Source organism: Urocampus carinirostris, chromosome 15 (genome assembly GCF_059441175.1).
Source record: "Urocampus carinirostris isolate Australia breed hairy pipefish chromosome 15, RoL_Ucar_1.0, whole genome shotgun sequence".
NCBI lineage: Eukaryota > Metazoa > Chordata > Actinopteri > Syngnathiformes > Syngnathidae > Urocampus > Urocampus carinirostris.
The window spans coordinates 24,487,146-24,513,060 of NC_142363.1; the positions used below are offsets into that span (position 1 = coordinate 24,487,146).

The following is a 25,915-nucleotide window of genomic DNA, read 5'->3' on the forward strand; positions in this document are numbered from 1 at the left end:
GTAATCCATTTAAAGTAACCCTACCCAACCCTGATTATATGTTAGCATCATGCTAGCTGGGACACTCTGAATCCTTTATTGAATAAGTGTCCCTTTTTTAATTGACACAGGCTTTAACATTATGTTCTGTTTGGGTCTAAACTTTAACTGGGAGCGCTGTTATTTACAGTATTTTGATGCGTGATATGTTTGAGTTTATAGCTAACTATAGCTTATTGTGATATGAATTCTGTCACTGCCACTATACCACGACCATGCTAATGTCTCAAGTCAAAGCACAAAAATATAAGCCTGTTTCTTTGTATCTCAAGGCACCGCTGTATCTTGGAATAGGAAAAGAGCCCCATTGTATATTAAAAATAAAAAGCATTGTTTAATTTCTTACCTCCAAAGCAAATATATAATTATATGTCTTAATAATGGTCAATAATGGACGTTGGTCAGACAATGAACGGCATAATATGCTTAACCATATTTTTAAATTACTACCATCCTTCCTGCGTGGAGTTTCCATGTTCTCCCAGGGCCCACGTGGGTTCCCTCCGGGCACTCCGGATTCCTCCCACATTCCAAAAACAAGCATGTCAGGTTAATTGGCTGGTCCATATTGTCCCTAGGTAGGTGTGAAGGAATGAGTGAGTTGAATGTCTCTGTGTGTCCTGTGATTGGCTGGCAACCAGTTGAGGCTGTCCTCTGCCCTCTACCTGGAGAGAGCTGGGATGGGCTCTAGCACCCCCGCGACCCTACTGAGCATAAGCGCCGCAAAATAACGGATGGATAGTATTTGTCAATTGGCTTATAATTTTTCTTTTGGGGGGGGAAAAGAGGCGAGGTGTGGATTTGAATTATCGATTTTACACCTAGATTGGACATTACTATACATTATTGGCTTCATGGGGGACATCAGAAGCCTGGTTGTAAAGCATTGAAATAACCCTTATTATGACAATATTTCCCTCTTAAAAATAGAAAACATTTTAAATAACTTGACATCTAAGTTTCAAGTTGTTAATGAATATTTTTGGAAGGATTATTTTTTGAAAATTGCTTCCCTAAAAACTGTCAATCTCTGGTGTACATCAATGAAGGAGAACGTATGGGACAGCCACATGCGCTGCTGTGATTTGTTTACTTCTGCACTTTGTTGTTCAAAGTGTTGGGTGTTGCCTTCTCATTGCCACGCCACTGCCAAAGTACTTCAAAAAACCAACGCTTCCTGCCAGCCACAGAAAAAACGTGAGAACACGTAGATGTGAAAAGTTGTAATCGGAAACTAAATCAGCGTTAACAAAATTCGGTTAATTACACACTTGAATTTCTGACTGAAAATGCATATATTAAGCTCACTGTTGTATCTAAATTGTTAAAATAATAGAAAATGTACGTAAAGCGTGTATTATTTTCTTTAAAAAGTATGTATAGTGGGTTTATTGCGAATAATACTTTTTATTGATTCAGTTTCTAAATGCAGCTTAGAGTAATGTACAAAATAATCAATCTGATGCAATATAGTGCTTTTCTTTATATTCTTTTCAGAATTAAAGATGAAGAAATATTTGATCAAGTGCTAGTGAGCAATTGTAGGTAGGTATGCTAACATTTGACACATTCATTCCATACAGCGTTTACGAGAAATGATCGTCTTCCAATTTTGGGGAATCATCCTACGCAAAGTTCACCGAAACTGTTTTCATAAGAGTTTACAAAAACACAAGTGGTTTGTATTTAATTTTTTCCTAGGCAGTAAAAATGGTGTGTTTAATCTTTGCATTATATTAATTTTCCTGAAAAAGTCCTTTCTATCCTCTGAGGACTGACTAACATGACTCAGCGATGCGTTCAATGGCGCTCAGTGAAGACAATTCTATTTAGCCATCATTTCAACAATGAGGTTTTAGTCTCTCAGGAACTGATGGTTTGGACACAATAAAAATCCCATTAGGTGTTTCGGGAAGTTTTTATACTCTGTAGGAACAAACACAAATACAACATCCGAACAAAATTAATGTGTGTTGGCTTTAAATAATGAAGAAAAAAATGAATGTGTTATAGCTGTGAAATAAATGAACCTGTATGCAGTTTTGACTACATTAATGTTTATGTATAAAATGGGAAGACGACTCAATCATTTATTTATTATTTTATTTCATATTGTAATTTTCTATCAGTACCTGTTTTGCTGAATCTTTTGCAGGAAGAAGGGAAAGCCCTGCATAAAAGCCTCATTTTTTTAGGTTTAGAATTATGTGGATTCCTTTCATTTTCTCACTGAATTTTGCACAGTGTGTAAAGCATTATTATTATTAACAACCACTCCCCCTCATTTCCCATTTCACTGTTTCCAGCACTGTACAAAAAAAAACTACATAAAGGAGCTTGTCTATGAATTATTTTAACCTAATGTGAATCCTGGAGCAGTTTATATCATCACCAAAATGACACACAAAAGCGAAAAAGGAAACGTCACTAATCTATTTGAGAGTATCAGATGAAGAATTGACTGACACCCACTGATGAGCTCATCACCATGCGACTGTGTCTGTTCTGTATTCATGGATGTCACACGACCACAAATGAGAATTTGTAACAGTCACTCGCAAGAATGAATGAGGAGGAGGGTGTTCTGAATGATAAAGGGAGCAATCACTTTTTTAAAAAAAAAATGAATGGTTTATAGTGTTGTGAATTAAAAATGGTCAATGCAATTGTCGTCATTGTGTTATTTGGGTCAGTGGGAGATCCTCACGATTTGCTTGCCGAGGTTTCCTCCTTTCATCATGGAGCAGAAGGCGACTGCAAAAGGGACCATGAGAATTATTAAAACTTTACTAGTCAAAAACTTTACTAGTCAAATAAAGGGGGGAGCATACCTCCCATGTTTTCGATGCCATCCTGAGTTGTTTCCAACACCTGAAAAAAGGAGAAAACTTATGTGTTAGAATTATGGAAAATGTGCTCTTTTTGCAAGAATGTGAGATTTCTTTTATCAAGTTCTCAAGAATGTTTCAATTTACTTACAACCATTTGCTCAACCTAAGCTTTCTCAAATCTACATTTCGTTTTAAAATTCCCTTTTTTACCTATTCAATTATTAAACAATTTTGTTGACTTCAAATATATACAATTTTGATATATTGAACATTTACTTCTGAAAAGAATAGTTTTACCCCACCAAAATGCCCCCAAAAGAATGTTTTTCTTGAAATTTAGAATGTGGGAAAATGCACTTTTTTCTAAAAAATTAAATGGTCTGTAAAAAATTAAGTGAACTTTTCATTTAAAATTACTTTTTTATTCAGGAAAAATGATCAAATATAATGGTTATTCTGGATTTGAAAGATATTTTCTTGTAATTGTTTTGGGAAAAATGTTGAAACACAAAGAATTCTCAAGATTACAAAAAAATGTTGAAGTATTAAAAACAAACTTTTTTAAACATTTTGGCATAACACCAGTTTTTTTCTCAAATAGTACTTCTACTAATTCAAAACCTGTTTAAAAAATCCAACTCTTTAACATATACAACTGTATTTATAGTGAAAACTATCATTTTTATCAGAAGTTCTTTGACAAAATGTATGGCAATTATTAGCCCGATACCCTCAGAAAGGGAATCCGACACCCTGGCTGGAGATGAAAAAAGGCTTAGTTTACTCAGCTCAAGTAGGTTGGTTTTATTTCTAGTAAAAATGATCCCAGAGCCAAAGGATCATTGTTTCTCATAATAGTGTGCCGTTCCAAAGATTCTCAGGGAATATTCAGTGATAATAAAACAAGCCTCTTTTTGTGGGCGGTCTCCTAAAACAAAGTAAGCCATCTGATTCAAGTCTAGAGGTAACCTCCTCCCCTTGAGTGATCCGATTTATACTCCCCACCCTGGGTTCCGACAACAAGTCTGGACTTGTTAGAAGGGGTGCCAAGAGTCTGATAACCCATTTGACACCCAACTTTGTGGGAGGGAAGGTCTGCGCTCTAACAGCTATGTCAAGTATTTTCTCTTTGCCTCGAACCTTCCATTTCAGAGTTCCTACACCCTTTTCATAGCCAGATTCAAGCACTTTCAAGGCCAATTTTACCTGTTAAGTAAAAAATCCAGCGCAATTTTGAAAGAATGTTTTTTTTGGGGGGGGTTTGAATTTGATTACAAAAATTAAGTTGCTGCCAGTACATACTTTGTGTCCATGATCTACGATCTTTTTGTGTCACCGGGCTGGGGGATTCCCCAATTACGGGGGTCACGCGCACGTCCGCCGCGCGCGGACGGTCGCCTGTCATCGCGCCGCGCTACTGGGGTCGTCGGACGATCACGTCTGCCGCCTTTTCACGCGTCGCGCCATGTGACGCCGCGTCCGCCGAACTCGCTCCGTCGCGCGGCCCGGGAGTGACCCCCGCCGCATTTTGTAGAATACGATCACGCTTTATTGTTCAAATAAACGCGTTATATAGATTACGATCGCTTAATTGTTTTAATTAGCTCGCTTTATTGTTTCAATATGCGTTTCATACAGAATACGATCGCTTTTGTTGGAAGCGCAGCAGAATGCGCGTTCACGCGGGGGGGGGGGAGGATTTTGCACAGGAGTCGGATTTGGGCACAACACCGGCCGCCTTATCCCGTGTCCGCTGACGTTCCGCCGAAAAAACCCGCAAAAAGTTAAAATCTGCGAAGTAGCGACGCCCCTTCAAAAAATAAATAAACAAATATATTTTTTTTAACCATTACAGACCGCGAAGCTCTGAAGCTGCGAACGTCGAACCGCGAAGTAGCGAGGTCCCACTGTATATGATTTTTGAGTGAGGCCGAGCCGTTTTTTCTAAATAGAGCTGTAAGACCAGTAGGGGGCAGTGACACATTACAATACAGCGTCATAACGACGAGCAGGCATGTGGGCATCAGTTTCACACCCTTCTAAAAAGATGTCTTCATTTATTGCATTGTACATAGCATCAGACTACCAAAAAAGATGGCAATATCAACAATTTCAAGCATTTTTAAGCACTTCACCCAAAATTCAAGCTTTTACCTGACCTTTAAAACAACGTTAAAATTCAAGTATTTTCAAAGATTTCAAGCACCCATACGAACCCTACCATTTGGAATTATTGCTCTCACATATTACTTGTGCAAATATTATGTTGCCTGTTTTGTTACCATTAAAAGTTACTTTAAGATCACTTGAATCGGTTGAATTCCGACTCACTTTGACTTGTCCGGAGGAGACCAAACTGCCGAGTTCGCAGAGTCCGTCTTGAGCTCGGCTCATGTAGTTGAGCACAATGAATCTTTCTCTGGTGATGTTCTTCCTGCTCAGGTTGTCCTGCGTTTCCTGGCTGAGAGGCGGCGGGTAGGGGACATCTTTGTTATATTGCGAGATCTGACCGCACAAGATCACGTGGCCGCCCTCGTTCATCTGAGGGGAGGAACGAGACAAGCAGGCACCATTGAAGTTCTTTTCCAAGTTTCAAGATTTAATATTCAATATTCATGCACCAGCCAAAAAAATGCATAATTAAGAAAGGAAAAAAAAGATATTAGTGGCACCTGGAGTTGGAAGTCACATTTTTGGGGGGAACTGTATTCGATTAAAATCCAACACCAAAAACATACAAATCATCTTGAAAAGTAATTTTAAATTAAAATAAACTAGAGTTATTCAGATAATTCTAGCATACAGAATTCGCTTACCAAACTACAGTGGTACCTCTACTTACACATTTAATTTGTTCCAGGAGTAGCTTTGTAACCTGAAATATTTGTAAGTAGAGACACGTTTTGAATGTAAATGCACTAAACTGTTCTGAGCCACGCAAAAGTATATATTTTTTAATAACTTAAAAAAGGGCATCAGAACATAAAACAAATACATATTAAAATTAGAATACTGTACAAAGGAAACATAAAATAAGAGGCACATAAAGCAAAAAAAAAAAAAAAAAATATATATATATATTATATATATATAATAATAATAATAATTAAAAAAAAAATGTCAAAACTGAGCCGATGACGTCTGCTTTTGCCGGCTTTTGACAAACCGTCGCAAATGCGCGAGGCAGATGTCATCATAATGAGCAATAGCCCGACCAGTCAATACTTTTTCCAGGTGATTCCACAATTTTTGAGACTTAATGGAATTTTGCCAAAATATCTTTCATTTGGACTGATGGAATGATGGCTGCCTTCTCCACCTTGACGTGTCTGAACTTCTGCACGGCAGAGTGTGTTTTCATACTTTTCTAATATCTCTCGCTTTGTTCCGATGGCCAGAAAAAGTCTCTTCCTCTTCTTTTCTCCTTGTCCACTTTTCTGCATGTCTTTCGTAGAGGATATTGTGAATGATAGCTTTTTGTAGTGGTACCATAAAATAGAATGTGTACAGAGCAGGATGGGGACACAAAAAGCATCCACGCACTGGGTAGAACACTAGGAGCGGCGAATGGCAGTGTGTACTGTATTTTCCACTTTGTATCCTGAAACACCTTTGTAACTAGAGGGAATATTTTCCAATTCAACTACTTTGTAACCTGAATTTTTGTAAGTAGAGACATTTGTAGGTAGAGGTACCACTGTATCAGTTTTACTCCAAATCACTAAATCAAATATTCATCCTCTGTGTCACTTTTACCAGTAAACGTCACAAAAAAAAAAATCATGCCTAACAGGAGATAGATAGATAGATAGATAGATAGATAGATAGATAGATAGATAGATACTTTATTCATCCCCGTAGGGAAATTCACACTTCCAGCAGTCTACCCTGTTGTTTATTAACAGATGAACATGATGCCCTAGGGGTGCTTGTAGCGGAGTGGATGACGTCACGCCAGTCCAAAAGTTCGACATTCCTGCGGCAGATGGAAATCTTTTCTTTGTGAAAATCCAGGGATACACGACCTCGTGTTAGCAAGTCCGCCTCCTCTCCGATTCCCCCCGGCTTTCGTGTCTCTGTTTAGCGACGTTGAAGCCGGATTTCTCCAGGTAGCTCCGGGTGGCTACACGTTAGCGTCCGGAATGCTAAACGTGAGCCACGTTTCTGCAAAACACAGCAACTGCGCTCCCTGTGCGCTTCGATGTTTTCCACCAGCACTCGATGATCTTATTTGGTCGTGAGTTCGCATTTACCATGATTACGGATGGTACCGAAGACTTATAACGCCGCTAGCCGCTTCGCTAGCTCCGGCTTTTCCTCCACGATAGGCCCCTTCATCACGCTGGCACGAGAAATCTTCAGGGCAAGGAGTTGAAAATCCTTGAATACACGCATTTCTTGTGCGTTAAAACCCATGTCCATAGGATAGAAGTAATCCATAGTGTAGTTGTCAAAACGGGAAGAAAAAACACCAAAGATAGGAGCAGACAATAAAACAACAGGGCAGCTTGGGACCGAAAATTCGCAAGTTCGATTCCTGGCTCCTCCTAGTGAAATGAAATGATCTGCATTTATTTTCAAGTAAATGTCTTCCCAAAGCGCTTTACAATGTGCTCCACATTTCCCAATAGCGGCCTTGCAGCCATGTAAGGCGCTAACCTGTTTATTGGGGGTATTCAGTGTCTTACCCAAGGACACTTCGACATGTAACACGGACGAGCCGGGATTCGAATTGGGATCCCTTGATCCCAAGACGAGCGCTCTACCTCCTGAGCTACTGCCGCCCCTAAAGATCAAAGTGTCCCTGGGCAAGACACTGAACCCCTAATGCCCCTGATAAGCAGGTAGGTGCCTCGCATAGCTGACGCCGCTATCGGTACGTGAGTGTGTGTGTTTGAATGGGTATGTGTGAAGCATATTGTAAAGCGCTATGGGAATCTTCAGTGACTTGAAAAATACAGACCATTTACCATTCAAACAACTCCCCTAACTCGTAGACGATAAGCCTCTTCCTCCTTTCGATTCTACTTAGCTTATGTCAGACTCATCGTCACCTCAGCTTCTCTCTAACTCCAAACTTTCTTTCTGCTGCTCAAGTACTGTTTTTGGCTGCATATTTCACTATTTGCATCTTAAAAAGTGCAGAATGATTGTCTTCTCCGTGTCATTTTTGTTCAGCTCTTCTTGGGTGTTTCTATTAACTACAACATAGGCCGGTCCAGAAGCATTACCTTGTGAATACTGCCTATTTATCCAAGTATTCTTGCAGCCTCAAGTAAAACATACATATGGATGACTCAGGTAGGTCATACCTGTGCAATGACGGTGTCACTGATGTCTCCTCCCACATTGTCAAAGTAGATATCAACACCATCAGGACAGTTCTCCCGCAACGCTGCAGAGACATCTTGCTGCTTGTAGTCGATAGCCGCAGAGAAGCCCAAAACGTCCACCAGCGCTTTGCACTTTTCTTCTGAACCGCAAATCCCGACCACCCTGAAATACACACGCAGGCTTATTTGGTGAACTGATTAAATTATGCAATTTTTGGCTTAACACCTGGAGCAACCGTCCAATCGTCCAATCTGCCCGGCTACTGAGCCGCAAGCTCCTGCAGCGCCGCTGACCACCAAAGTCTGATTGGATCCTCTGATCACGTGACCCTTCTCTCTCATGCCCAGCAGTGCCGTGAGGCCGGTCATGCCCACTGTGCCCAGGAAGTAGGAAAGGTGGTTGTCTACCAATGATGGATTTACCTGGATTGATGAACATTACTCATCATGGAACCAAACAACATAACTATTTTTAAATACTAGGGCTGCAAATAATGACTATAGTAATAGTCAACTATTGAAATGATTAGAAGTTTTGGTACGCATCATTGACGCTATTGCTCATGAATGACTCTCAGCAAAGATTATATTCATGTAGAGATGTCTCACTGTGTCGGAAAAACGTGTCTGGTGACAATTGTGGACAATAGAATTAATCGTCAACTATTCTCACTATCGATAAAATTCCCAACCTTCTGTAAGATGCTTCCTTTTACCACGGCGTGTGTCTGCCATGGCCAATTGAAGGACGTAACCACATCCCCCTCTTGGAAGGAGTCATGGCGGCTGGACTGGACCGTGCCGACTCCGCCACCGTCAACAGTCTCGGAGAGTTTCCAGGACTTCAGGTATTCTGCACCGCTGTCTTCATTCATCCTGCATCTCTGCATTGTATGCACCGTGTTATCATTAGTGTGTGAATAGTCACATTTAGACGTACAGTAGACCCCTGGGAAACAGTGTGCCCGCCTAACGACAATTTTACTTGTGGCATGTGTTTTTAGCCACCCCTTTACGGGGATTTCCCCCACTACCAGTATACGACATAAGCAACAAATTATCTCGTGTTCCCCGGATCATAACTTAGCGGGATTTGTGTGTATGAGTCACGTCTCTAAGATGCCCATCTGCTATTGGTTGATATCCAAGAAAATGCTGGTCTGCGTCTCGGTATCATGAAGATACAGCTTTGCTGTTGACTGAACTACCTCCCACACTTCATTCAATTCAGGATCTCATGTGCTTTGTTTAAGACTTTGCGAATAAGTGATACAATACTGTATTTTTGGTACTGTGTTTATTCACTATGGGTCCATGGCTTGCAGCGATGCTAAAGGAAGACGCTAAAACATGATAACCATGGAAACGAAGCTTGCTATAATCAAGAATTACGAAGAGGGCACGCGAATCTCTACCCTGGCCAGATTCCAAGACCGAACCCAATTTACAACCGAGGCTGTTATTAAATAAGGAGGTGATTAAATGTTCTAAGGGGATGACAATCCTTCCAAGTATTGACCCTCTACACACGTGTGAGGACACCATGACAGACGGTAGTAGTCTGTTGTAAACAGTGGACGAGGGCGGTAAATAGTAGATAACAACAACAAAAATAACCATACTATTCAACACCATTGGCAATGACTAGTAAACGAATATTGTGGAACTGTTGGATGAGGTGGCTCACCTTGTCGGAAAGCACAAAAAGGGCTATTTCGAGAAATTCAGGATAGCATTAGCAATGCTAGCTACCAAGCGATACAGTCTTCCTCCTGACATATGAACACATCCAAACAAAATGTCCAGCCTGGCTGAGTTCAGTTATTTTGAGTGTATTTGATGTGACTTGTACATACTTAACATAAAATTGCTCGGAAAAACATCGAACGTATCTTGTAAAAAATGTTCGCTGCCAATCCTGGAAAACTTCAGGGCTGCGAGTATTGCACCATGACACATCACTATTCCATTTGGTCTATATGCGCATAAACAGATCGGGCTAACATCCTTGCACAGCAATAAATCACCATCATAAAAAGTGGTGGTTATATTCTTATATGCTTGATATTTGTTTCAACTAAAATCCCAATTCAAGTGCTGACCGCTAGGGTGCTTCTGCCGACCATCATGGATCTAATTCTGCTGGAGAATGCAGCGTGACGTCACGTGCAAAGGGTCAACAAGGTTTAAAATCGGTTTCATTCTTGATTTGACATCACTGTCTCCTGCCCCCTTTGCACACACCCGCTACTCTACTCGACCACTCCTTTACATGTAAAGTTAATAATGAGGATGTTTAATCACGTTTAATCAATTGCACGTATATTATATTCAAACAATACTTACTATATACTATTTCGTTATTTTAATATTTCTATCGAGGGTACCAGGATTCGGAAGGCATTAACCAAATGTTTCTATCCTCCGCTATATGGCAATTTCCCCTTGCGATCCCGGGATTGATATGAGGATCCTCTATGTTAGATAAATAATGCATATTAATGATAAATATGTGCGTACCATGTAAGGGTCAACCGAGAGGTAAAGAGTCCGAACGAGCACGTCCTCTTCTTTCAAAACAGGAGCAAGAGTTGCTTCCTCCAGGCGAAAATTTCCAGGTTCTGGCACACCATTTGAGCCTAAAAACGTCAACAAAATAACACAAATCAGTCTGTTCCTGCAAATAAAAGACAAGTTTCACAAACCTGGTCTAGAGTTGAGGACTACTTTCTGCACCCTCATCCTTGGTTACTAATACACAAGCTACACTTCATGTGCGTGCATTCACATAGGTCAAAACAAGATAGACTTTATCGCACATATCCGGTTTCGCTTGCGTTTAAGCATTGGCTCATTTAAAAGACGACTTTACTTCATTAAAAATTCTTACATTGACGAATTAAATCCTTAAATAAAAACTAAGTATGACTAGTTTTCAAACAACATACAATTTCGTAATGTAAGTTTCGCTCCTTGGATGAAGATGCAACGTCTAGTCGTACCATGTTTGTAACTCTCTTGTAAGTTTTTCGTCTTTTCATGAAAGCGCAGTCCGCCCCCTGTATCATTTCAGAGCCAACATCAGCAAGTTCGTAAAGTTCTTTAGTGGTGTCCACAACGATTTTAATCAAAACGCGTTTTCTGTGTGCATAGTTTTAACAACACTTGAGTTTGATAAACCTTGCGTTCAACACAATTAATAAGGACAGGATACTCAATAACTGAGAAGTGAGTGACGCCTTGTGGAGGAATTTGTCCATGCAAGTCCCATTTTTTGCATCCAAGGGATTTGGAGAAATACTTATAAAACAAACTTGTGGGAAAGGCTGAAAAGCGACAAATGTAAGTATTGCGTGCTTTAATGGCAATTTTGTCTTCAAACAACGTTAATTTTTACATATTTTGAGGCGCTAAAAAAAATCATGCTAGCGGCATGAATACGCATGCGCAATGACGCACATAAGCCGGTTTCTTGTGGTCTAGAACTTCGCTTTATCAGCATTTTTACTATTTTTACTCCTACGACAAGTGGGTCAAGTTGGATTCTGGTAAAGTGTAGTTCAAAGTTTTGGGCTCTTAAGGTTTCTGCTTTAAGTTTGCATTCCTAATGGTTGTCATCTTTCCCCCAAATATCCGTATTAGCGCATGCGCATTGACCTATAAACGTACCATTACTGTACTGTTAAATGTTTCCAAATTATACATATTTTTAAAAAGGGCATACATTCTAAAGACAAAGGGGATGGCCTATAAGTGTTTAATATATAAGACATTAGATATAAGAATTATCTTGTTTTTTGTTTCGATTTTTAAAAATAGTAAACTTGTGTACGCACCCTTTTATGACGTCACGCTCTGCAGTTTATATTCCCATTTATATTCATGACATTTGTTTCCACTGGAATCTCAGGGCAAATGGAACCTATCCAAGCTGAATAGTTGACAGACACATGTAAGAGCATGCACACTCAAAAACCTGACAACGGCCAACTTTTACTAGGGTAAAAGTTAATCAGGCCTTGTTGCATGAGTTGATAAACCCTTGGGATTATTTTTTTACATATTGTGTGATGGTTCTAATGAGTTATCATCAAAGAAAAAGCATTTGGAAAAATCACTACTGAGGGCGTTAAAATGTACACTAGCTCAGGTCCCCCTGAACATTTTGAGTGGTTAGTAAAAAAAACAAATCGGAAATGACAAATTTATAACACGGCTATAGCATGGAAATTCCATGGTGAAAATACCTTAGTTGTAAATAAAGTTATTTATAACCCCAAGAAGCAGCACGGCAGTGCAGGGGTTAGCGCATGTGCGGCACAATTCTGAGGTCATGAGATCAAACCTTCCTGTGTGGAGTTTGCACGTTCTCCCCGTCCTTGCATGGGTTTCCTCCGTGCACTCCGGTTTTCTCCCACATTCCAAAAACATGCATTTCAGGTAAATTGGCAGGCCCAAATTGTCCCTAGGTGTGAATGAGCAAGTAAGTGTGTGCCCTGTGACTGGCAACCAGTTCAGGGTGTCCCCTGCCTATTGCCCGAAGATAGCTGGGATGGGCTCCAGCACCCCCGCGACCCTACTGAGAATAAGCGGTGCAGATAATGAAGGAATGATAACGACCAAGAGGTAAATCAGACCATCAAAGTCAATCAATCCAATCCATTTGTAAGTATTTAATACCCTAAGAACATAATGAACGTGAATAGCCACAAGCAAGAAGTATGTTTGTGCGTTGTTGCCTATGTCATAAAGAAATGTGTAATTTTCATGCAACTACATGGTAATGTGCTTTCTTTAAAGCCACTATACTTACCTTATTCAATTGCAGCGGTTCTCAAATAAGGGTACATTAGTAGTACTATTTTTATGTATACACTGCAACAACAAAATCATGTAGTTTGCAGATAATGTTACTTATTATTATAAATTTGATTTTACTATATTTGCGACTCTATTTTAACGTATATATCAGATAATTAAGTTTTTAAGTGTTATTCTTATTAGACTACAAAATTGATTTAAATGAAATCATAAAAGAACAATAGTAAAGAATGGAATGTTTTTTACTGACATCGATTAAACAACATAGTGTTCATTGTTCATAACGAGATTAGACAAAGTACTCCTGGACAAAAGGGAAATAAAATACTCTAAGAGAAAAAAAGAGAAAAATAATAGGAAATGCTTGGCCTTGCATCAGAAAACTACTGCAATGACATCAGCAGCAACCTTGTGCAAAATAACAATAAAGAAATCCATCCATCCATTATCTGTACCGCTTATCCTCAGTAGGGTCGCGGGGGTGCTGGAGCCCATCCCAGCCATCTTCGGGCAGTGGGCAGGGGACACCCTGAACTGGTTGCCAGAAATCAAATATGTATATTAATTTTCCCAAAATATTTATTCAAAGCTTGGTGTGTTATTTTAAACAAGCAAATCTTTTTAGAAAGATAAATATTTTACATCGTTACATCTTACAGAAAAATCAAATGTAAAATTTTCAATTACCGTATTTTCCGCACTATAAGGCACACCGTCTTATAAGGTGCACCTACAATGAATGATATATTTTGAAACTTTTTCCATACATAAGGCGCACCGCATTATAAGGCGCTATAAGTGCATGCTGGTTTAAGATCAGGTAATTGTGCAATTTTGTAATTGTAATCTGTGCAGTCCTTCGAGACATTTTTGTGATTAAGGGCTACATAAATAAATGTGACTTAACTTGACTTGGCTACAGTAGAGGATGTAGTTACGTTATGCAACCATTAGATGGTGCCGCGCCAAAGGAAATGTCAACAAAACAGTCAGATAGGTCAGTCAAACTTTATTAATAGATAACAAACAAGCTTTCCACAATCTTCATTCACTCCCAAAATGAATAAACAGCTGTTTTATAATTTTCTCTGAGGTAAAGCATTTTCGTGACACATCTTTAACATCTTTGAACAACAGCAAGGCATAACATTTTACTTTTCCTCCATTTAGTCAACACGCAAAAAAAAACGTCTGATACTGTTATGGTAAATTAAACGTTAGTGCAATCGCAATACAGTGACACTCGTAATGTACAAAAACAACAAGTGCAAAACAATAAAAATAAAGCAATAACATAATAACTGTAAAATGTAAAACGTAAACACACACCAAGTAGGACCACCTCTGAATTCTTTAATGTTAAGTTCCCGTGCCAGCGCTGTTGCCTTCATTCGAATAGTTATTGTACTGACACTTCCACTTGCTGCTCTTTGTTCAACAACCCACTGTTCAAGTGTGTCCTCTAACTGTGGCCATCTCGCTTTTATTGCCACGGAAACTTTGTTTAGTCTTCCTTACTTGGCGCAGCTTATCCTCATGCTTCCTCCACTTGTTGCTGCTCTATTTCCGTGTTGTGCTGCGTGACTGATAACCTTGAGTTTAAACTCTGCGTTGTAAGCGTGTCTCTTAATAGGAGCCATTTCAGGGTCTTTATACAAATGCACAAATAAAAGAGAATCGTTTAATATTTCCCAGTATTCACAGCACACTTCTTCTACGCGAAAAATGGAGTCGTGGCTGCTTCTCTTAGTTGCGAGACCTTGCAATTCAATATTGATCCATATATAAGGCACACCGGATTATAAGGCGCATAGTCAGCTTTTTTAAAAAAAAATCAGATTTTATGTGCGCCTTATAGTGCTGAAAATACGGTACATTGCATGCACTTTTATTTCTAAATGGTAAAGGTACACTGAGTATTATATAGCACCTCCTAGTAGTAAACAATACTATTCAATAAAACAATCACAAATTCACAATTTTGAATCCAAAAATAATAATAATTTTAAAAAAAAACTTTGATTTAAACTTTTGTTTTAAATACTTATAGGTTTCAAAATTTGCATTTATTTTATATGTCCTTGGGCAAGACACTGAACCCCTAATGCCCCAGATAAGCAGGTAGGGGCCTTGCATGGCTGACGCCGCTATCAGTGTGTTAGTGTGTGTGTGAATGGGTAAGTGTGAAGCACATTGTAAAGCTTTTTGGGACGTCTTTAGTGACTTGAAAAGCACTCTATAAATGCAGACCATTTACCATAAACAGGAGCATCACCAAGGTACCACTCCTGTACCAACTAAAACTTGCGGAAGGCAGGGCAAAAAAAGAGAGATGAAAATTGTTGCGGTTTGGTCACTTGGAGTCTTCATAGGTTTCATTCTTCCTTTTACTCCTAGACCTCGTTTTTTGTTAAATAATACACATGGTCCCTTTAAACTTTGCTTCTTAAAGGGACAGTGTGTAATATTTAATGTCTTATAGTGGTGCAAAAACTTTCATTCAGTAAAAAACACTAGGCAAAAATACATGAATTATCATACCAATGTTAATTGTTATTAAAAAAAAAATCATAGGTGGAGAAATTTGTTTCGTTTTTTTTTTAAAATAGTGGAATACCTAGCTAGAGGTCGCCTCCATATTGGTCTGGGATCTTTCTGCTACGCTGTACTCTGTGGCACTGGTTTTCCTTTGCATTAGACAAAAGCGCCATCTCGAATGCTACACACTGAAGCTTTAAGGAAGATACGCAAATAAAAGTAACCTGGTCAACTAATTTTCTAATTGCCTTATCTCCAACCCCAAAATTTTGGGGTACTTTGGTCTCTGTCAATAGATAAATAATTAATAAATCCCTAATATACGCCACGAAAAGGTTGAGAATGATTTTCCTTTGCCCTGTCTGCAAAGTGAGATTTTTGGAGAGTAAATCATACCTGTCAACCTGTAAGTTTTTGCCGTGAAAAGTACGTTTATTATGCATTTTAAGACGTGTACGACGTACAAGAAAATCTGTACGGAAAAACGCAAATTTGTCAATTATGGGTACCATCCGGTATACACCGACTATCACCAAACGGCAAATCAATCAAGTCAAACGAGTTTCGAGTTGTGTGGTGAAAGGAAGTCCGTCTCTTTTTCGGCTCAACTTATTAAAGAGAGCCGGCTGTCAAACGTCTCACTTGCTTTGATGCATTGTTTACGAATCATTATGTTGTATAAAGAAGTTAAGAAAAAAAGGTAGTATAAAAGTATAAAAGGAGAAAATGAAAAAAGACAGGTTTGTGGTTATCCTTTTAATCAGTATATTAGCAACAATAATTTAATGCAGAGAAAATGAATTAATAATTTGAATAAGAAAATGTATTATTCTACTTAATTATATTTGCATCTATTTTTTCCTTGTACAGTGAACGTCCAAGCTACTTAATTTTTGAACTTTTTTTATAATAAACCTCATTCATGTCGAGCAACTCAGTATCTCACAGCAAAATGCTAATTAACAATATATATGATGCAAAGAAACACATGTACAATATAAAATGTTAAACTACATGAATAAAAATGTTTGGGGAAAAAAATATGGTGTAAGATTATTTTGTATTTTGTAAGGGAAAATACGACAGTTTGTAAGGGCATGAAGCCGTGGAAGTTGACAGATATGGTAAATCAACACAAAACACTATATTTTTGTATCTGGGAGTGAAAGTTTTAGTACCACTTTCCGTTTTGGGGGATTGTGATTTGTTTAAATCCTGCTTGAGTGTTGGAATTTCCCGTAAATCCTTGTGTGAGCGAACGCGCCCGGTAAATGACTCGTCACACCGGACGTGCCCTTATAAGGGCAACGGGAAACAAAGTGGGCGGTACGACAAGGCTTGTCTCGTGACAAGCAGCCAGTCAACAAAACAACAGCGGCCACTGCATGTTATTTTTCATTTAGACGATGACGGTGCAAGTTATGCAATCATCCATGCAATGCAATAAGCTACATTAGCATGTTATATGATTAGCATTGTTTTTTACCCAACACCGATTTCGGAACTCCGCCTCTTGTAAGCGCAGCGAGGAGGAGGAGTAGAGGGCGCAGGGGAGTGAGGTCAGCAGCCGCCTAGCATGAGTCAACCCCGGGCCAAGCAACGCAGCAGTCATCGCCGCTTCGGTTCTGCACAACCCGGACTGACCGATCGTCATCTTCCGCGGCCCGAGCTTTCGTAACGACGCATGTAAGTATAAAGGGAAGGGCCTTTGTGCATGCGCGTTTGGTGTCCATCTTGTTGTTGTCTTAGAAGTTGTGCAGATGTCACATGTACCTTGTTGACAATCGCATTGTTTTGGTTTGCAGTCGTGGTGGGATAATCTCCCCCTTCTTGTTTTTTGTTAGTGTCACCTCATAGGGGGTCTGCATGTTTGCACGTTTTGTGCAGCCCACGCGTGCAAAATTAGGTATTATGCCAACTTATTTGGGTGGTTAACTGTGCCCGTCGTTTATTTAAGGTTCGTGATTGTTTTTGTTATTGATTAGTTCGATGGGATGCACAAGTGGTTGCGTCACTGGTATGATAGTTCGGGGTTCGGATTTGCATTTGGAGACGTGCAAGCGCTTTATGGAAGCTAATTTTGTGAACGTGAGTGTTTTTGTAGTTATATTCCCCCTCATCTTGCACTAAAGTTTTTTTGGGTTCTGATCAAATTACAGTAATCCCTCTTTTTTGAGGAGGTTGTGTTACAAAAAAGACCCACAATCATTAAAACCCACGATGTACAAACATGTATTTTTTGAGCAACTAGTCTTATTACAGTGGTCAGCAACCTTTTCTGTACCACAGAACATTTGAATGTCTGGCAATATTCTCAAGGCCAGCCAATAAATAACATGAGTAATAGTAACAATAACAATAAACTTAAATTTACCAGAAAATTTGGGATCTAGATGATTTGGGAAAAGGCATTCAATGTCATCTCATCATCAAAGTATTTACTTATAGTTACTACGTTGTCTCGCCTGTTTCACGATGAAGGCGCATGTCTCAATCATCAATCGTTGTACAACATTGTTTTGGCTGAGGTTCCATTACGGTGCCATGTGTTATCAGCAGCGCGCTGACTGTCGTGATCTGGTTTCGATTCCTGCTAGATTAAAAGTTGAGCAAATGTGGTTGGCGGTATTTGTCAACTGATCAACTATTGCAAAGCGAGGGAAACCTTTTTTCTTTCTGTGCGACCTGGTACCAAACAACTCACGCCCCGGTACCAATCAGCAGCCTAGTGGTTGCCGATCACTGTTCTATTAAACAGTGCATTAAAACAAAAGACAAATCCTATTTACAGACTCAAGCATTTGTTTAAAAATAAAATTGCTGTACTTTATAAACCTTTATTTTTAGAAATAAATTCAGAAGTGTCAAATTGTAATTTAAAAAATAATATTGCTGCTATACTATACTACAATGTTGAAAAGATTTCTAGAACACAATCCTTACTTATGTTGATTTTTTTGTTACCATCATGTGGATGTGATGGGGAAAACAAAAATCTGGCTTAAAAATGCTTTTACCTACCTTTAGCATGTCGAGAAGTCCTAATTTGTTGGTGATAGAAAGCAATTTCCTCTGCCTTTTGGTGCTTTTGTCGGTCCAGAGTGTTTTTTAGACATGACGGCTTTTAGAGAAACTCGAAATTGAAAAATATTTACGTGTACGTAATGTAGGTTAGCATACAATTTACACCACACATTATTGACGCACAGGCAGAAAACGGGCAGGGTGACTATTAAGCCATTTAGAATGCAAAACACAATGCATGATGAAAATCCGCAAAGCAGCAAAACCGCCAAAAGCAAACTGTGATACAGCGAGGGATTAGAATGGTACCCAGGTCCTCAACCGCTTCAATGCTCAACCAAATCGGTGTTCGACCCAAAAATGTGCACAAAAAATGTTTGGATGCTCGACACGGAATTCTGTGCCCAACCGAAAATAGCCGAGTCAAAATAGTCAAATCGAATGAGATTTGGCGCGTAACGAGTGGAGCCAAGATGCACTCTGTGGCGCGAGTTAGCGTAGCTTTAGCGCCACTTCTATCCGGACCACCAATGAGTGAAGGGGTACTTCATTTTCCAAGTTATTTTTTTCCTAGTTTGTGCTTTTGCGTTGCTTTTGAACACGGGTCCCAAAAACAACAGCGATTAAGGGAAGGATAAGAGGAAATCAGTGAGGCAAACTATTGGACTGAAAAAGGAAATAATCACCAAGTATGAAAATGGTTTTTGAGTGTCCGATTTCGCCTTGCAATATGGCATTGCAAAGTCGACAATTTCGACTTTTATAAAACATAAAGAAGCGATAAAGAAAGCTGATGTGACAATGTCATGTCGCACTTTAGAAAAATAATGCAAAAGAGGAGGAAGCAGCTGACAATGGACAGGTTTCTTTTTAAAAGAGAAGAGGAAGGCTAAGCAATAACCTTCCCACACCTTTAGGGTCTTTAATGTTGTTTATATACACGTTTTCTTAATATTTTAGTTGTTTTTTTTATGGGTGGAACGGATTAAAATACTTACCATTGTTTCCTATAGGGGAAAACATTTCGGTACTCAACCAACAACCAGGAACGCATTAGATAGATAGATAGATAGATAGATAGATACTTTGTTCATCCCCGAAGGGAAATTCACATTATGGTTAAGGACCGAGGTACCACTGTACTGTAAATAATCATTGCCTTGCAGTTCTAAGGATCCAGGTTTGCATGTTATCCCTGTGCATGCATCACCACATTTAGATTCTAAATTGTCGATTTAAATGCATTTGTCCGCCATGCAATCCAAGTTGTACCCCAAATCAGCTGGGAAAGGCTCCTCCCCTTGCTCACCCTAGAGCTCTGCTCCAGAAAACGGTTGGCTATTTGGCACGCTTGTGCAAGGAAGGTTGCGCTCCCTCCCCCACACACAGACCCCTCCCTCCTCCACACTCCCTTTCCTTTCCACCTTCAGACCTTCTGCAGAAGATTTTGCAGCGAAAAGGGCTTTGATGTGTGCAAGATAGCAACAAGGCTCTGCGTTGACGCTGCACGCTTCGGATGACATAGTTCGGATGTGGGTCGGATATGAGTCATGGCAACCGGAGATGGACGAAAAGATTGGAGAATTTCACGTTGCAGTGATTGTGATTGTTGTTTTTTTGTTCAAAGTCATCTAAATTGTCCTTAGCACAGTGTGGACATATTAGGACCGTTACTGGTTCCATATACAGGTATTTATGACATATTAACATAAGTTTATGTAATTATGTAATGTATAGTGGCTGTAAGGTGGGATGGGTATCAGTGGCGGTACTCACAGACTGGGAGTGTCCTATTGTGACCATTTAATCATCACTAACCTGAAGTTAGACAAATTATGAATTGGTATTTTATGCATGAGACAAATTTGAGGTATTTATTTGAAAATGTCGGTCTTAATAATAGTATTGATGACTACTCAAGAGTCAAGCATTGTTTGAGAATTGTTTTTGGTATCAAACGTAACTATTTTAACGTTAATATGCTGTTTTAGACTATTACTCCTGTATTTTCAATTCTCCAAGTTTTATTGAAGGACAAAGTTCACTATAGGACACTTTGAAGGACAAATATCTTATCATATAGTACTTATAATAGTAGTTGTCTTCTTGTACCCATTCATAAATAACAACCTGAAAATGGATGTATAATATCCATCCCTCCATTATCTGCACCACTTATCCTCAGTAAGGTCGTGGGGGGCAGTGGGCTTGGGACACCCTGAACTGGTTGCCAGCAGAGCACACAGTGACAGACACCTCACTCGCTCATTTACACCTAGGGACAATTTGGAACAGCCAATTAATCTGACATGCATGGTTTTGGAATGTGGAAACCCAGGCAAGCACGGGGAGAACATGCAAACTCCTCACAGGAAGGTTTGGACGCATAATATAATGCCATTAATTATGCGCAATCTTAAGAACATTTATGTGAGGATTTTGCTATCAAAACGGTGTTTTTTTTTCTTTTTTGTCCCGAAGTAAAGGAAATGTTATGTAGTATTGGTATGTGGTATTGGTATTGTTGCTTACTCAAGCGTTGAGCAAAAATGTGATACCGAACATATCCATTTCAAATGTATTGTTTCGATCTTTTACAAACTATTAATACAGTACTTTCCAGTATTTTCCCTTTTCTAATCCTTATAGTTGGCTCCAGTTACAAAAGGACTCTAATGAGGACAAGTGATGATGCCAGCCTTTTTAAGGTTTTCTAACTTTGTATGACTGCTGTCCTCAAGATCCTGAAGTTAAACATAAATATATTGCCATTGAAATATTAAGAAAAGTATTGTTTTCATTTTAAGGTATTACTTTCATAATACCTTTTTTGATTTATTATGTACAGTAGCCTTGGTATTTAATGTCGGTATTGATGACTGATCAGGAGCTCAAATATTGGTTTCGGTCTGAAAATTATTGTATCGTAGTCCCTCTTTTAAACTGCAATATTTAAGTATTTTAGAAAATATTGATTCTATATTTCTCAATGTGTATTTTTAGTTTTCTGCAGTTTATCTTCGAACAGTTATGAGAACAATTAATTTCGAAAATTGGTGTTTTGCTAAATTTTGCAAATCCAGCGGCAAAAAACACCACCTTTATTGTCTTTGATAGCAACGTAGTGATCCTGGCACTTCATGATTAACAAGATAAACACGTCCTAAAGATATAAAAGAAAATTGAGATAAATAAAATGTCAAGAGAACTAGGCAAAAATATTATCAGGTAGCGCTTGAATATTGTAAGTGTGAGTGTGTGCTTTGTAACAATAGTGTGCAATGCAAGGTAGTGCAATAGTCTTTAAGGATCACGGTTTGAATCTGATGAACATGCCTAAGACGTTTGACCCAAGTTGAGGTTCTGATTCTCATCTCTAAATCCACATTTCTAAACAGCACCCCCCCCCCCCCCCTTTACCCCAATGAACACAATTTGGGCCCGCGTAGGATTCCCCCAGAACCGAACATCAGACGGCTTTGCAGCCTGAGGGAACACTGAAAAGGAAAGAGCGCTCCTTCGCCTCGGACGCCCTATGCGAGTGTGCAGTATCCCAACAGCTGCAGCAGGTCTATTTTAAGGAGCCCCTCGCCGGGGAACTGGTGACAATTGCCAGGCGCTTCCTAGATTTGTCTGAGCCTGCTCACATTGGCAACTCTGACAGCGTTTATCAGGAATTGCAGTTTAAAGTCACAGTTGGATAGTTCTGATTGTCAACTGAATGAATGACTGAAAGGTGAAATTGTTTCTGCCACGTGTACTTTATACTCACACACTTTCCTGTCCTGTGCACATCGCCACACTTTTCTGTCACAGCTGGTGACTCTTCTGTGGTCCATATGGAGTTTTCATTATCATTATTATTTAGGCCTGGAATTAATGACTACTTTAGCTGTCGACTAGTCACTAACTATTGAAATGATGAGTTGAATAATTGGATAATTATTATTCCTAAATTTAGCATGAAGTTCATTTAATTATGTCGTAAATGATAATGAAAAAAAACTGAAAATGGGTAAAATCAAAAATACAACTTTGATTGTAATATACTCTGAATTCACACAAAAATTATATAAAAATGCTATGTCTAAAACATCTTGTGTATGGTCACTAGAGACACAAATCCATTAATAAACCTCTGTCCATTTATTTAGGTACAGGCACATGGTCGGTTGGTTGGTTGTTTGGATCCCCTCACCACTAGAGTTGTCGGGGCACCATTTCCTACGGTGTTTCTTGGGCAAGTACAGCTTGGTGGTAACCATCCCTCTCTAGGCCAACATATATTTCCACCTGGTCTCGAACCGGGGACATTTCGCATGTTTGGCAAATGTGCTAATCACTGAATGGTTTTTTTTTCATCCCCTTAATCGGAGAACAGTTTTATTGGCAGCAGAACAGTAGATAAAACAAACGTGATCTCAATTTTGTGAAGTGCATTCAGTGGTTAACTGCAAAGTCTGTAACAATAGTACTTAACCATTCTCAGCAGTTTTAAATCAAACAGTTGTAACAACTGACTGCATGCATTTCATTTCAAATGCTTTTGTCAGGCACAGCCTGGCATAACGCTAAGCACTCTTCAATTGAAAAATAGATGCGTTTAAAATGTACAATGCATGTCCTCAAAACGGTATTCGCTTAAACATTACTTGAATCTTACCGAGGCGAGTCAGACTCCGTTTCGTTCAAATGGCTCTTTAAATCTTGCGTCACCGAGCCGCGGCCATGCTACACAAGGTCCGCTTTGCAACGTCGTCCTTTTATTTACCACATCCAGGTTAAAACACTTCCGGTTTTTGTATGCTTAGTTGATGTTGACTCCGCCCTTTCTATGTGTTTATGTTACTGCTCCAGACAGAGAAGCTATTGCGCATGCGCGCCTCTCAACAGAGATTATATTCTTGTACAAATGCCTCTCTGTTAGAAAAACGTGTCTGGTGACAATAACCAACAAAGAATTTCTTTGCCATCTATTTATATGATCAATTTTTGTCAACAACACCGACTAATTGTTGCTGCCCCATTATTGTTATTATATTTTTAATACCGCAAGCAAAATCTGTTTAAAAACCAGGAGGTGCAAACTAATGACAAGGTTGCCATGGCGATATGAAATCGTTACAAGTTGTCAAATCCATGCAGGGCCTTTGGTCTTTTTTTGTCTTTGCTCAATCTCTCATCACTGCTTGCAGTTGCTCACTTTAATCTGCCCTTTCTTTATGAGTCTTAAGGTTCAAAGGGCATTGTAACACCCCCCTTTTTTTGTGAGTCATGCTGCCGCAGACACTTTCACTCATTTAAAGTTTGTAGCAGGTGGTAAAAGGTGATACAGGCGTGCCATGACTCATAACATACCATCATGAGAGAAAGGGGTTCAAGAAAAATGCTTATTACAGGGTTCAGACAGGTGCTTAAAATCTTTAAAAAGGATGGAATTTTAATGTTGTTTTTTCAAGGATCAAGAAGTGCTTGAATTTTGTGTGAAGTGACTGTGAATGCTTGAAATTGTTGCCGTGTTTTTCAACAAGTCTGCTTAAAACTGATGCTGACACTGCTCTCTGGTGGCTTCCCTCGGTTGTTGCATTTCTTCTTCCTTTGTGAACGACTGTAGCTGGCATTAGTTTGTACAACATTGTCCTATAAAGTGTCCAAGAGGACAGATCCATGCTACACCTAAACAGGGTTACTATGAAATGTGTATTGATTTTTGGATTACCCACCAATTATTGATATTCATTATTGGCCGTGCAAAAAAATTTAAGGAAGTGTTTCCCAGTGGTAAATTGTAAGGGGAAAAACTGTAACTGAAAATGTAAGCTACATATTACATTCAGTCAAGTCAAGTCATGTTTATTTGTATAGCCCTTAATCACAGAAAGTCTCAAAGGGCTGCACAGACCACAGATCATTGCAAACCAAAGACTATTATTATACCATACCCTGATCTAAAAACTACATGAGGGCAAGGAAAAACTCAAAAACCTCAACATGAGGAAAATTAAGAAATCTTGAAAAGGGACCGCACATGAAGTCATCCCCCTTCTAGGATGACCAGGCTGCAATGGATGTTTCTATAACAAATAATAACATTATTATGCATTTTTACCAAACACCTATATGGGGAGACATTTGTCCCCAAAAAAGATATTAGCAATTTACACAAGATCTAAAAGTCGTATGGCTCGATAAATGCGCACACAAGATTGAAATCGCAGAAGTAAATAACACATATATTGGTGGCTCTGCAAAATACACGATTTACACGGATTTTTCTATCAATGGTAGTGGAGAAATTGAAAAATTAGCTTTGAAAGTCTTTAAAAGGTGCATGAATTTGGCCTTTAAAAAGGTTTAAGAACCCTGTTTTTTACAAATTGTCACTTCTCCATGAAATGTTATATCCTGGCGGTCGAAGCGAAATGCCAAGTCAGATCTCTTTTGAATTCACCTGTTGGATGGTGTGACGCCCTACCTAGAGCCAATTTCCATGCAAAGTCCACTCTTTTTATAACTCAACTAACTGTTTCCGGCCCTCCCAGGTATGCATTTATTTAGGCGTGTGCTGTCTAAATTAACTCTGACTCAGCTCCCTAACTTGATGTTATGAACGTTATGCAAAGAACGGAAGAATATTTATGAATACTTTTATTTTTTGTAAATATTATAGTATATGTATTACATTTATATAGGTATATTTTATGTAATTCATCACTTTCATGGTACTTTATTTTATTCCTACCTGAATGCCACAAAAATATTACACATTTCGAGTATACGTTTTTTCATTTTACTTTATTTTTTCACCTTTTTTTTCTAAAATGGGGAAAAATGTCTGATATATATTTCCTTACTTTTAACTGTTTTAAAAAAGTCTTTTGATAAAATAGAGTACAACTACTGTATCACCATAGGTAATTCTTATTTTATATGTTAGGGATTTTTTTAGTTGTCTTGCTAAGTTGAGTGCCATGTTGTTATTATTTGTGAAAATGTTGAAGCAATAAAGCCACCTGTATTTTTTTCAAATTTTGGTCGAAAATATAATCCCCAAATTAGCAAAACTGTCTACCTTCTGCTAGATAAGGCAAGATAGCCTATTTTTCTTTTTTTATTCAAGAAAAAAAGATCAATTTCACTTAGAACTAGCTAAATCAATTATATTTTGACAGCTTAGTCCTAGGTACTAACCATCCTTTTAAAAACTCAAAAGTCTTTATGATAAACAATTTGATATGATCTGTAGTTCTTTTTTGTAGGCGTCTAGCTAAGTTGAATGCCACGTTATTGTAATTTTTTAAAAAGTTGAAGCAATAAAGCCACATACTT

The 25,915-nt window shown here is 38.8% G+C and overlaps 2 protein-coding genes across 2 annotated transcripts in view; one reads left to right on the top strand and one right to left on the bottom strand.

The window, feature by feature from the left end:
• Positions 1 to 2,659: 2,659 nt before the first annotated feature.
• Positions 2,660 to 11,054, bottom strand: ptgr2 (prostaglandin reductase 2). The gene is made up of 8 exons (XM_088354679.1): positions 10,909 to 11,054; positions 10,724 to 10,842; positions 8,896 to 9,087; positions 8,430 to 8,626; positions 8,183 to 8,366; positions 5,202 to 5,411; positions 2,871 to 2,910; positions 2,660 to 2,793 (listed from the first exon to the last, which is right to left on the bottom strand). Exons 1-8 carry the CDS (start codon positions 10,943 to 10,945, stop codon positions 2,729 to 2,731), a joined length of 1,044 nt encoding a protein of 347 aa, XP_088210805.1. The 5' UTR covers positions 10,946 to 11,054; the 3' UTR covers positions 2,660 to 2,728.
• Positions 11,055 to 16,979: 5,925 nt separating this feature from the next.
• Positions 16,980 to 25,915, top strand: part of mideasb (mitotic deacetylase associated SANT domain protein b) — a 28,134-nt gene continuing 19,198 nt past the window's right edge. Inside the window, exon 1 of the mRNA XM_088354769.1 lies at positions 16,980 to 17,248. The gene's annotated coding sequence lies outside the window, so the exon portion shown is untranslated. The remainder of the gene's footprint in view (positions 17,249 to 25,915) is intronic.